The following is a 13,072-nucleotide window of genomic DNA, read 5'->3' on the forward strand; positions in this document are numbered from 1 at the left end:
GGATGAAGTGGAAGGGGAAGTGGCTTAGGTGAGCCTAGACAAAGGAAGAAGCATGCCTGAGGATCACACCAATTAACATAGAAGAAGTAGAAGTGATTTTCATCTATGTAGAAGGCCAACAAGACCACCAATAGGCAAAATATAGCTGTATATGCACTTTAGCTCTAGTCAGGCTCATAACTCATGTCATCTAAAGTCTTCCTTAAGACCATTTGTCTTCTAAACCTAAGAGTTCTTTTTTTTTTTAATTTATTGTTTTAATATGACCAACACTTACTGCTTTTATTTAGTTTTGCTTAATATACCTAGATTTGTTTGTCAGTTGATTGGTTAGTTGGCTAGCTTTAGCAAGGCTTAACTACTTCACAGGTGTAAACAGCTTTTTGTATCTTCCTTGGGAGTTTGGGGCTTCCCTCGTGGCTCAGTGGTAAAGAATTTGCCTGCCAATGCAGGAGATGTGAGTTTGATCCCCTGGAGAAGGAAATGACAACCTATTCCAGTGTTCTTGCCTGGGAAATCCCATGGACAGAGGAACCTGGCGGGCTACAGTCCATGGAGTCACAAAGAGTCAGACATGACTTAATGACTAAACAACAACAAGATAAATACAATTTTGAGAATTGGGTCACTGCTTTGGATCTTGAGGGGGCAGGGAGCAGAGTTGGGTTGTTGGGTAGCAGTTGGGAGTAGCTCACAGAGAGATGGTACTGGAATAAAATTAGGATCACTTCAAAGTGCAGAGCAATGGTTCCCTGAAGTTTTTTTGATCCCTAAAATGTCCCCTTATGCTTGGAGAATACTGGTCGAGCTCTACTCAGCCCTTCCTAGCCTGCCCACTCGAGGCACATCCAGAATTAAAACTTCCAAGTACAAGATTAAGTATCAAAGTTTCATTTTCACTTGAAGAAGCCCTTAGGTCTTCAGTCTGAGATGTTCTATCACCCAATTTACAGTTTCCTGGACTGGAAAATCTGGTTGTTTATGTGGTTCTGTCTATGCTTCTGACTGTTCACCATCTCTATGATACTACACTAAAATACACAGCCAATTTCATTCTTTTTATGGGCCGTGAGTATGTACAAGAAAGGTTGTGTCAGATAATTAGAAATACAAGAAGCAGTAAGCCCTTGAATCTTTATAAAGTCTCACTTACTTACTGGCTGTGCTGGGTCTTTGTAGGCTTTGCTCTGGCTGCAACGAGCGGGGGCTACTCCCTAGTTGCGGTGTGCGGGTTTCACATTGCCGTGGCTTCTCTTGTTGCTGACCACTGGGCTCTAGGGCGCATGGGCTTCAGTCGTTGAGGCGTGAGGGCTCAGTAGCTGTGGCTCTAGAGCACGGGCTCAATAGCTGTGGCCCTTGGGCTTAGTTGTTCCACGGCATGTGGCATCTTCCCAGACCAGGGATCGAACTTGTGTCTCCTGCATTGGCAGGCAGATTCTTTACCACTGAGCCACCAGGGAAGCCCAGTCCTTGGTTCTTATGAATGTTCTTTTGCTTTACCATTTTTTTTTTTTTTTTTTTGCCAGAACTGCCATGTAACATGGGGTCTTTTACTTCCTAAAGGTATTGTAATTTACAAAATACATTTAAAATCTTTTGTGCATGTTTTGGGCAGATAGGAAGCAAAAATGAGAAATATGGTTTGACCATAAGTTCCCTCTAAAATGAATTTAAGGGGGCTGTACACTTCTGAAAGTAGAAACTTTTAGTTTATTGCTATGAATATTTAATAGTCTTTACATTTTCATTGATGAGTAATTTAGTGTGTGTCTCATGTTCACTTAAGCATTCATCATACCAGATAGATATGGTGGTGATGTCCAGAGAATCCATCATATATTTATGAATATGAATCATTTTTCATCCCCAAATTAGTCCATTACAAAATAAAATTTACAAACCATTCAAATGTTTCCTATATCAATTACCAGATTTTAACCCCTTACCTACATAAAACATTCAAAGGACAACTTCAAATTTGAAAATAACCACAGTGGTTCTCAATGTAAGATTAGCATTTCCCTTGAGTCAATAATTCATGGCATTTTCCAGTTTTATCTGAAAGCTATCCTCATAACATGAGTCAAATGAAAGAACATAAATATGGACACTTACAGAAAACTGCTGTCTCTGCCATCAAAACTCTTTTTTTTTCTGAAACAATGATGCTGCTTCCTAACTCAGAGCCAAAACATGACGATTTAGAGGTTGAATGATTATATTCTAATGAAGTAATGCCATTTGATTTCTGACTTAATTTCCCATTTTATATTTCTGAGTGGGCATGAAGGAATGCACAAGCTTCTCGGTACATACAGAATAAAAATGAATCGACCTGCATATTGAAATTGCCAAAGCACTCAATGTTTTAAGAGGTAGCCAATCAAAAGCAGAATATTCTAGTTTCCTTGAAAAGAGGGAAGAGGATGAGGAATTTATAAAGCTCTAAAATGCTTTAATATGTGTGTATGTATCCTTTATGTATGTGTGTATACCTATATACATATATATATATATGTATATAGTGGCTTCCCTGGTGGCTCAGTGGTAAAGAATCCGCCTGCCAATGCAGGAGACATGGGTTCAATCCCTGTGTTGGGAAGACCCCCTGAAGAAGGGAATGACAACCCATTGCAGTATTCTTGCCTGGGAAGTCGCATGGACAGAGGAGCCTGGATGGCTACAGTCCATGGCATCACAAAAGAATCAGACTCAACTTATTGACTAAACAACAATAGTGAAATATACATACATATATATCCTATGGTTCTGTTTTCTGGAGAACAGGGACCAATGTACTACCTCACAGTGTTGTTATAAAGATGAAAGGAGAAGTTCCATATGGTGCCAGAATACTGTAGGTGTTTAATACATCTTGGTTTCTGGCCCCACTACTCCCCCACCCCTCCCCTCAAAAAAGTTTCAGGAAGTCCACACATAAGTTCGAAAGCAACTTGGCTTTGTCCTCTGGGCTTTATAGGCGAATTGGGGAAGGGGGCAGAGGGAGAGAGTCAAGAAGGATGGCCTTTCCCACAAGGGATGGAACTGCCCAGGACCCAGAAATTCAAGTCCAGTGTGTCATTAGCTGTCTCCTGGCCCAGATCCCAGTTCCAGCCCCGGACTGGGTGTCATTCCGCCGGAGGAGAATGTTCTATGCCCAGCTGGAGTCACTTTAAATGAGAGCTGTGGGCCTCATTTCTGGAAACCCTCTCACTTCAAACCCAGAACCAAACTGTGCTTCACCTGGGCTCTGGCATCTCAAAAGCAGATGGAGAAAAAGAATTCAAAAATAACTCCATCAGAAGAAGCACTATGAAATGAGGCTATGTTTTCTCTGTCGCCGAATGTGATAAAAATAATGTAATACCTTAAATACCATCACTGCTCTTTATCAGAATTTCTAAGGCAGAAGCTTAAACCAAAGTCAAGTAAGTTATAAAGTTGGTACTAGTCTCATAAGGTAAATTCATAGAGTCATATCTCTCAACAACCACACATGATTCACTTTCGTCTCTCTCTGGACTCCCAGACTAACTTCTACATTGGACTGAACTGATTTCTTCTGAGAAGATGTTGACTATTATGGTTGTTGTTCAAGTAGACAGAATCACAAACTTTCACAGTCAAGCTAAGCCAGTTCAAGACTTTAAACTCTGAGTGGTCTTCAAAATGCATTGAAAAAAACTGTTTCCAAAGATATGTGTCAAATAAAGATGTAGGGTACAGGTAAACTCGTACCCTATTAGAATGTAAATTGGACAGATCTTCCCGGAAAGCAGTCTGGCAACATACACCAAAAAGCAAAATGTACATATGGTTTGATTTTATGTTTTCACTCTGAGGAAATAATCTAAAAGAAATAATAAGATAAACACGCAAAGATGTATACATGAAAACTATAATTACAACGTTGATTATAAAGATAACATAATATCAATATAATTATGATCCAAGAAGGTTAAATACATAATGATCATTCATACGGAAATATTCCACAAATACCACAAGTGAGTCACGCAGAGCTAATTTATATCTACATTATATTGGCAGAAAAAGGAAGACTTAGAGTGTGCTGCCATGGTGCTTTTAACAAAAATACTATCTGTATATAAAGTCTAAAATATTATATACAAAAAACTAAAAATTGTCTCTGGATTGCTGGGTGAAAGGGTAGTACTATTTTTCTTTCTTTCCTTTTACTTTCAAGAGGAAAAGCCCAATGAGTTTTATAATAAAAAAAGATAGTTATTTAAAATTTTAACTATTGAAGGTGGGAGGAGAAGGGGACAACAGAGGATGAGATGGTTGGATGGCATCACCAACTCAATGGACATGAGTTTGAGTAAGCTCCGAGAGTTGGGTGATGGACAGGGAGGCCTGGCTTGCTTCAGTCCCTCAGGTCACACAGAGTCAGACATGACTGAGCCACTGAACTGAACTGAACTGATAGATAGTACAAAATTTTGCTTTCACATATTTTAAGGAAGGTTTTTAATTTTTGAAGTTTCAGAAAACTGGTCAATAATTTTTAATGTAAGGCAGAAGCAGAAGTGAATTCTTTCAGATTCAAACAAAACAATTCTTTGAAAGCCAAGGAAAACACAAGAAAATATTTAAATGCTCAGTAATCCTGCAAGTAAGAATGTAGGCTGAGATCCATGGTAATTATTGAAAAAATACGTTTGTCATTGTCTCTAAATTTGCAGAGAAGCAGAAGCAGCTTGTCAATAAATGACTCAGGTATCATGAGGGTGAATTCCAAGAACTGTCTATCATTGATTCTATTATGAGCAAGTTGACAAAGCTTTTGTTATCTTCTCAGTTGGAGCGAGTTTTACATTGGAAGTTTACGTAGCAATTTCTCTCTGGGTATCTCTCCATTGATTCTCAAAACAAGTTCATCTTAAAACAAAACTCTAGCCAGAATAAGGTTTAACACATGTTCAGTGATAAAGGGAGATCAATCATTTTTGAGGAGGGATGATGTGCATTTGTCTATCAAAACAAAAAAATAAAGGGAGTAAACTGACCTTCTGTCCAAAGACTGTGTGAAAGATGCCAGACTCCTCAGTCCTTTATTATCTTCTAGACTTTGCTTAAATTCGTATCCACTGAGTCAGTGCATGCATGCATGCCTGCTAAGTCGCTTTAGTCATGTCCAACTCTTTGCAACCCTATGGACTGTAGTCTGCCAGGCTCCATCTGTCCATGGGATTCTCCAGGCAATAATACTGGAATGAACTGCCATGCTCTTCTCCAGGAGATCTTCCTGACCCAGGGATCGAACCTGTGTCTCTTAAGTCTCCTGCAATGGCAGGCAGATTCTTTACTACAAGGGCCACCTGGGAAGACCCATTGAGTTGGTGATGCCATCTAACTGTCTCATCCTCTGCCACCCCCTTCTCCATTTGCCTTCAATCTTTTCCAGCATCATGGTCTTTTCCTATGAGTCAGCTCTCTGCATCAGGTGGCCAAAGTATTGGAGCTTTAGCCTCAGTCCTTCAAATGAATTTTCAGGGTTGTTTTCTTTTAGGATTGACTGGTTTGATCTCTTTGCAATCCAAGAGACTCTCAAGAATCTTCTCCAGCACCACGATCCAAAAGCTTCAATTCTTCTGCACCCAGCCTTCTTTATGGTCCAACTCTCACATCCATGCATGACTACTGGAAAAACCATAGCTTTGACTCTACAGACCTTTGTGGGCAAAATGATGTCTTTGTTTTTTAATATGCTGTATAGATTTGTCATAGCTTTCTTTTCAAGGAGCAAGGGTAGGGGCTTTACTGATAGCTGAGGAAAGAAGAAAAGCCAAGGCAAGGGAGAAAAAGAAAGATACATGCCTATTTAGCAACTAGTATAAAATTATTTCCATATTTCAATCATGCTGCATCCCCCTCTAATCTTTGGAAGCAGCTTGCATTGGGATTAGTTCTAGACATGATGCACTAAATCAGGGTTTCTCTACATGCACTCTCTTAAGCTAGCTGTTCTAAAAGATGGGCATTTTTGCTGCCCACTCCGAGGACATTTGGCTACTTATGGGGACATTTTTAATTGTCACAACTTGGGGAGGGAGCTACCCACATTTAGCAGGTAGAGACTAGGAACAGTGCTAACCATTCTACAGCCCCATGATAAACAATTATCTGACCTGAAATGTCAGTAGCGCCAAAGTCAGAAACACTGCCTTAAGCATTGTATACAGAAGCTATAATAAAGTTTTCTAATAATATTCCTTGAATGGGTTAATTTGATACTTCCAAAATTTGGCACTTCTCAAAATGATGAGTAAAATGATGGCCATTTCAAATTATTTTTGCTCCTGGAAATTTTCAGCCATTTCTGGAATTCTATAATTCCAGACACGACATCATCTTTTAGTGATTTTCATTCTCTAGATCTGCAGAAGGCAAATTCATGGAAAGACGTCAAAGTCTTTTAATACAGCAGGGGTCTAAATGAAAAATAAGGCATGAAACGGCAACTTTCAACATGAGCAAAAATTTGAAACTTCCTACCATGCATTTCTTCTACAAAAGCTTACAAGGTCGCACAACAATGTGAATGTACTTAATGCTATTGAATTGTACACTTAAAAATGGTGAAAGTGGTAAATAGAAATCATAGAAAACAAACATATGGTTACCAAAGGGGAAAAAGGAGGATAAATTCGGTGTTTGGGATTAACATATTCATACTACTATATATATAATAGATAACCAACAAGGACTAAGCTATACACCTGAAATGGTAACACAGCCTTGTTAATCAGCTATACTTAATTTTTTTTTTTTTCAGAAAGGGCTTTTTCTCTCACCTTCTGAGATAGCCCTCACTCTATCTGTAAAGTGTGTTTCTCTCTAAGTAAATCCAATTCTTACCTATCAAAAAAGAAAGAAAGAATAAGAACCTACATTCCTTTTCTTCTTCTTTCTCAGGAATTCTTATTCCTGGGATTTTTTGTATTACCACCCCTATTACTGGTCCACAGAAATATCTCTTCTGAATTTCTGAAACATATTTATACAAATTATTCACTAATCATCTGTGATTATACGTGTGTATGTGTGTCTCTTCAATTTTTAATTTTTTTTTTAATTTCAGAGAATTCCCTAGAAGTCCAGTGGTTAAGATTCTGTGCTTTCAATGCAGCGGGCACAAGTTTGACCCCTAGTCTAGGAACTGTGGTCTTCCCAGAAAGCTCTGTTGATAAAGAATCTGCCTGCAGTGCAGGAGACTCGGGTTCAGTCCCTGGGTCTGGAAGACCCCCTGGAGAAGGAAACGGCAACCCACTCTAGTATTCTTGCCTGGAAAATCCCATGGACTGAGGAACCTGCTGACCTACAGTCCACGGGGTCACACAATTAGCAACTAAACCACCACCATCTGGGAACTAAGATCCCACAAGATGCACAGTATGGCCAAAAAAAAAAAATACAACACAAAACAAAAAAAGTTAAATTTTAAGTTGTGTATATTTTACCACACACAAACACAAACGCCTACAAGGAAAGTCTAGTAGGACAATAAGTCCATGGAATGAAAATTCTCAAGATGCGTCTCTTTCCAGAATTATGCGAATGCATTAAAATCTGAATCCATGCAGGAATCTCAGTACCACCACCTCTCCTTAAGCCTGATGGACTGTGCATACTCATGCCAAAATGGTCAGTGTGTTGGACATCTCTAGAGCCTTTTTTCCTGTCCTCTTGGCTCCACTGTTTTACTGTGATTTATTGCTCAGGAACCACTCTGTGTAGCCCCTCAGCCCCTCTCCGTAACCATGCCACCACTTGTCACTTGCTGCCCTAGGGCTTCTCTGCTGCTACTGTACTGCCTGGGACACCATTCTGCCCCAGCCATTCTGACGCACGCACGATGTGCAAGTATGAGGGCATTAACATCACCTGGGAAATCAGGTAACTTTAAGGCACATTCTACGTGACTGATTAGAAGGTCCCCAGCATACAGCCTATTTATATCTATGTTGTTGTTTAGTCACTAAGTCATGTCCAACTCTTTTGCGACCTCATGAATGGTAGCCCACCAGGCTTTTCTGTCCATGGGATTTTCCAGGCAAGAATACTGGAGTGGGTTGTCATTTCCTTCTCCAGGGGATCTTCCCTGCCCAGGGATCGAACCCATGACTCCTGCATTGGTAAGTGTATTCTTTACCACTGAGCGACCTTGTATATGCAGCATAAAGTCTCTCTGGAAGAATCCCCAAAGAACTACTGACAGGGATTTTCCTACAGCGGTTAGGACTTCCCGCCGTCACTGCTGAGGGCTTGGGTTTGATCCCTGGTCAGGCAACTAAGATCTCACAAGCCACATGGTACAACCAAAAATAAAAGAACGAGTGGCATTGCTGTTTTCAGGAAATGAAACTGGGTGGCTGAAGAAGGATGGGGTGAAGAGAGAGTTTTCAGTGAACATTCTTTTATGCCTTTTGAATTTTGAATCATGCAAACAGAGTGGCTATTTAAGAATAAAACAGAATCTAAATTTAAATAAGATCATTAATGTGAGAACATCTTATTTGATGTAAGAATAAGAAGACCTAAATATCCAGATTGATTCCAGTCCTATAGATTGGGGAAAAAAATAGATTAGTTGTGGCAAGGTTGTCACATTAAGAAATAACCTTAAAAAGTCAAGCCTGTCTTAGATTATCTGCTCATAAACGGGGCTTTTATAGAAGAAATAGCACTTTTACTTCAGAAAGCAATCATCATATTATGTTGGTCACGTTTTAGACAGTACATGTCAGAAATGTTGGGATGAAACTTCTGGTTAGAAGATACTTCTGGTGACTTCAAATTGATTATATATCAAAAGTAAAGGAAAGGTGTGTACCATACATCAGACTACTAAACTAACTGACAAAGGCATTTTACTTTTCTGTGATATTTTAGCAATAACCTTGGTCTAGAAGCACATTCAGGTGAATCCAGACAAATTCTGTGAGATCATTTCAGAGGAAGAATTCCTTGATTTTGTCAGATTTCTCAAAATGGCCTCACCTGCTTCTAGTTATATCAAACTTAGGCTACAAAACAGATTTTCATATCAAAAAATCTGGAAACCTTGTGTACCCTCACTAAGTCTATTATAAACACCTTGACTTCCTTTAGTGACGGTTTTTGCTACATTTGAAACAAGCATGAGAGATAAAAAACCTGTTTTATAGGAAGATTAATCCATGACATTTCCTACAATCAGTTCACCTAGTGAATTTAATTTTCTATTCACATAATCTGGATTTACAATGAAAACTTTCAGGAATATTTTTGTGCATAATACATAGTTATAATACCAACCAGGGTTCTTGGTCTTCCCCAAGCAAGAGACATTGACTACAGGCCAGACAAGAAATTCAGGTAAGACATTACTGGGGCTGCTGCACCGGCTTCAGAAGGGAGCAGAAACAACTAATAGAGTCCCTTCTCACTCCCCCTTGTTTAATCGCTAAGCTGTATTCAACTTTTTCTGACCCCATGGACTGCAGCACTCAAGGCTTCCCTGGCTTCCCTGTCTTCCCTGTCTCCCAGAGATTGCTCAAATTCATGTCCACTGAGTCGGTGATGCTATCTAATCATCTCATCCTCTGTCTCCCTATTCTTTTGCTGTCAATCTTTCCAGCATCAGGGTCTTTCCCAATGAGTCAGCTCTCCGTATCAGGTGGCCAAAGTATTGGAGATTCAGCTTCAGCATCAGTCCTTCCAATGAATATTCAGGGTTGATTTCCTTAAGGATGGACTGGTTGGATCTCCTTGCAGTCCAGGGGACTCTCAAGAGTCTTCTCCAGCACCACAGTTTGAAAGCACCACGTCTTCGGCACTCAGCCTTCTTTACGGTCTAACTCTCACATGGGTACCTGACTACTTCCCCTCTTGGTGTTTCTTATGTGAGGTGAGGAGAGGGGTGTATCCAGAAGATCAGGCTGGAGGGGTGGTTTAGGTGCTTGCCCACACCTTTGTGGTACTGAGTGCAGGGGTCAAGCACAGCACCCTGCTTTTGCTCCTATATTCAGTTTTTGTTCCTGGCTCTTCAGAAATGGCAGCTGGATTTTTTTTTTATTATCTTCTGGTCCAGAATCTGCCCCAACTATGCTTGTTATTTTTACTCCCATACAGCTTCTCTGTATTTTGTTGCTGTATTTTGTTGTCCAGATGCAAGCATTGCAGCACTGCAGTGAAGCGTCCCAGGTCCCAGCCTGTCTCACTTATAGTATTTTATGTTACTTTAGATAATCTTGCTAACTCCAATTCTTCCATTTTCACACATGGGAAAACTGAGGCTAGAAGATGGATTTGGCTTGCCTTCCTCCCACAGTATGACAGCACAAGAAAATACATACAGGTCCTCAATCTCTATTCTGTCTATGCAGAAACGGTGCTTCTCATTTGCACAGGGAATATCTATGAGCTGTGTTCTCCCTACTTTCTTTCTGTGCTTCATTGACTACATAGGGATTTATTCTTGATAAGATTACAAAATCAAATATGAGTTGGATCAAACTAAGGAAAATGATAAAACTAGGTATTTTTAAGCATAACAGCAAAGCAAAGGAACTACTATGCAATGTGACTACTTTAAAAATTATTCTGTTGGTTGCCATCCCAATGTTTACTCACAATAATTCATGGGAATTACTATCACATGTTAGGAGAAAGTATAATTAAGGTTGCCTGCTAGCATTGCACTACATAATAATAATCTGTTTATTCAGAAGCTCCACTTTGTCTTCCAAAGGTTGATTCAGGAGCTTCTTAATCTGACAAGATATGTTTTATTATGCTTTCCTTTGTAATGAATATTGGAATAGTTAATACAGCGACTGATTCTTTATTGAAAACAATATATTACAGAGAAAAACTTTTACTCCTTCTGAGAAAGCAATCTCCCAGTTCCAGTGTGGGCATATTAACCATCTAAATTTGATCTTCTCATGAAACTAACTTTTAATTGTCTTTAACAATACATGCTAGGTTTTATACTAGAGAAAAAAATAAGGTGACTATTTTAAGCTAAATACTTATTAAGTAGCAAAAGCAATGAACTTCACTTAGTTTATATTTAATAGGCCTTATATTTACTGAAGCCTGAAACTCTGGTTATTACTACTTATATAACAGTGAACTTGGGGCTTGATAGAGGTGACATTAACCAAATTAAATAGAGAAAACTTCTCATGAGAGATTATCTATTCATCATCAAGGGATATTTTAGAACTCCCCAGAGATTTTTAATATTAAGATTAGCTTCTGGGGTAATTCAGAAAAACTTCCCTAGAATTTTGAAGATGAACCATTCAATTTTGAAACATCAATTTCCCTTCCTGTAACTGAGGTTATTATGGAAGAAGACATTTTTAGTCCCACATATGTAGCTTCTGGACCCTGTAACAAATGTTTTCTTTCTTTACCACTCAAAACATCCACAGTTTTCCTGGGAACAGTAACTGATTTTTTTGTTTTTGTTTTTTATAAAAAAATAATATATATTTTTAAATTCCAAAGTAGTCAAGGCATTGTTTGGGCAAAGAAATCAACCAGTTCAACCCAAATTAAATCAATGATAACATGTAAACAAAAACAGAATCCTTGGTGATGGTATTTAATTATTTAACCCATCATTTAATAACTTCACTGGTTTGAGTGCCAAAATACGAATCTATATTTTCAACTTGAACCCAGATCTAACTTATTCTCAATCCAACGTTGAACAGGGCCAGATTAAATACCAAAGGGCTATTTCAAGGCTAGTCCACTAGTGTCCATTTTAAGGAGTGAAGAATCTGGACTGTTTTTTCTCCCAAACTCACCTGAAGCATTTTTAAAGTATACACACATCTTATCCATGAACGTGTTCAAAACATCCTTCTGCTTGTGCTTCTCAGCAGCAGACAATTCCCCCTGGAGCTACTCTGAACATGTTCAACACGATGGACCTGCCAATACATGGAATGAAAAATGTCAGACTGACCCTCCAGTTGGAATCGATCTGTTCTTTTCAACTTTGAAGTTTGAAGAGTTCTTTGTCATTTTCACTCACTCTGCAGGTATGGAATTCTCTCGTAACAGTTTATGGGGTCGAAGCTTTGGTGGATGTGCAGTATTCGATTTCTCTTCCTACTTGCAGGAATGCAAGGCCTGAATATGACTTACAGCCCAGGCAGTGACCAAAATGACAACATGTAGCAAAGAGTAAATTGACTGACCCCAAAGCTAAGTATCTGTCTCAGAGATTTACAGTACGACTTTAAAGAGATACCCAGGAGCCAAGAAGAACTGCTGGATTTCTTGAACTCATGGTGTTCTTCCTTTCAACCCACCTAAGAAACTAGAATTAAACCACTGCCTCATATCCTCTTCTACTACAGAAGTGGTGGCAATGGTATTCATGCCATTAGTTCTCCACATTAATAATTGTCAAAGAAACATTACACCGATACCCTTAGATTTCTATGATACATTTTATCAGAAACTTGTGAAGAAGGTTGAAGAAATCTAACTAAAAGAAGAACCGCTAGCCTACGTGTGATAAAAGCTCACTTTTTAAAATCCATTTTATTGTGATATAATTGACACACAGCACTGTGTAAGTTTAAGGTGTATAGCATGAAGATTTGACCTCCATATATTGTGAAATGATGTCCACAAGAAATGTAGTTCACATCCATCATTTCATACAGACAAAAAAAGAGGCAAAAAATGTTATTTTGATCATAATGAGAGCCCTTTGGATTTTTTCTAAAGGCCCTTGACAAGAGGAAAAGGGAAGAATCTTTAGGTGATGCAGAAAAAAATTGATGAGGCCAAGCAAAGAATTTGGGCTCAAAAAAATTGCATGCCCTTTGGGAGCTATACAAACTTGAGTTATTCAAGTCTTTCTGGCTCTCAGTTTTATCATTTACACAATGAAAAATTAAATGACATCTAATTTCCATCTCAATTTTAAAACTCAGATTCTATGATGAGATATGTCAGTAAAAAGTTACTTCCCAAAATTATTTTTAAAATTACCACATTTCAGAAAGTACTACATTAAACATTTTGCATAAGGATT

At 38.8% G+C, this 13,072-nt stretch overlaps 1 protein-coding gene across 2 annotated transcripts in view; it reads left to right on the plus strand.

Annotated features, from left to right (window-relative positions):
• The window catches only part of CYYR1 (cysteine and tyrosine rich 1), a 176,558-nt gene that overhangs the window by 126,774 nt on the left and 36,712 nt on the right, over positions 1-13,072 (plus strand). For both annotated transcript variants that reach the window (XR_009494501.1, XM_059886924.1), the window contains exon 4: positions 11,904-12,065. Coding sequence is in view for 1 of the 2 variants with exons in the window: in XM_059886924.1 (XP_059742907.1) it covers positions 11,904-12,065 (162 nt within the window). In the remaining variant the exon portion in view is untranslated. The remainder of the gene's footprint in view (positions 1-11,903; positions 12,066-13,072) is intronic.

This window comes from Bos taurus, chromosome 1 (assembly GCF_002263795.3).
Source record: "Bos taurus isolate L1 Dominette 01449 registration number 42190680 breed Hereford chromosome 1, ARS-UCD2.0, whole genome shotgun sequence".
In the NCBI taxonomy this organism is placed as follows: Eukaryota; Metazoa; Chordata; class Mammalia; order Artiodactyla; family Bovidae; genus Bos; species Bos taurus.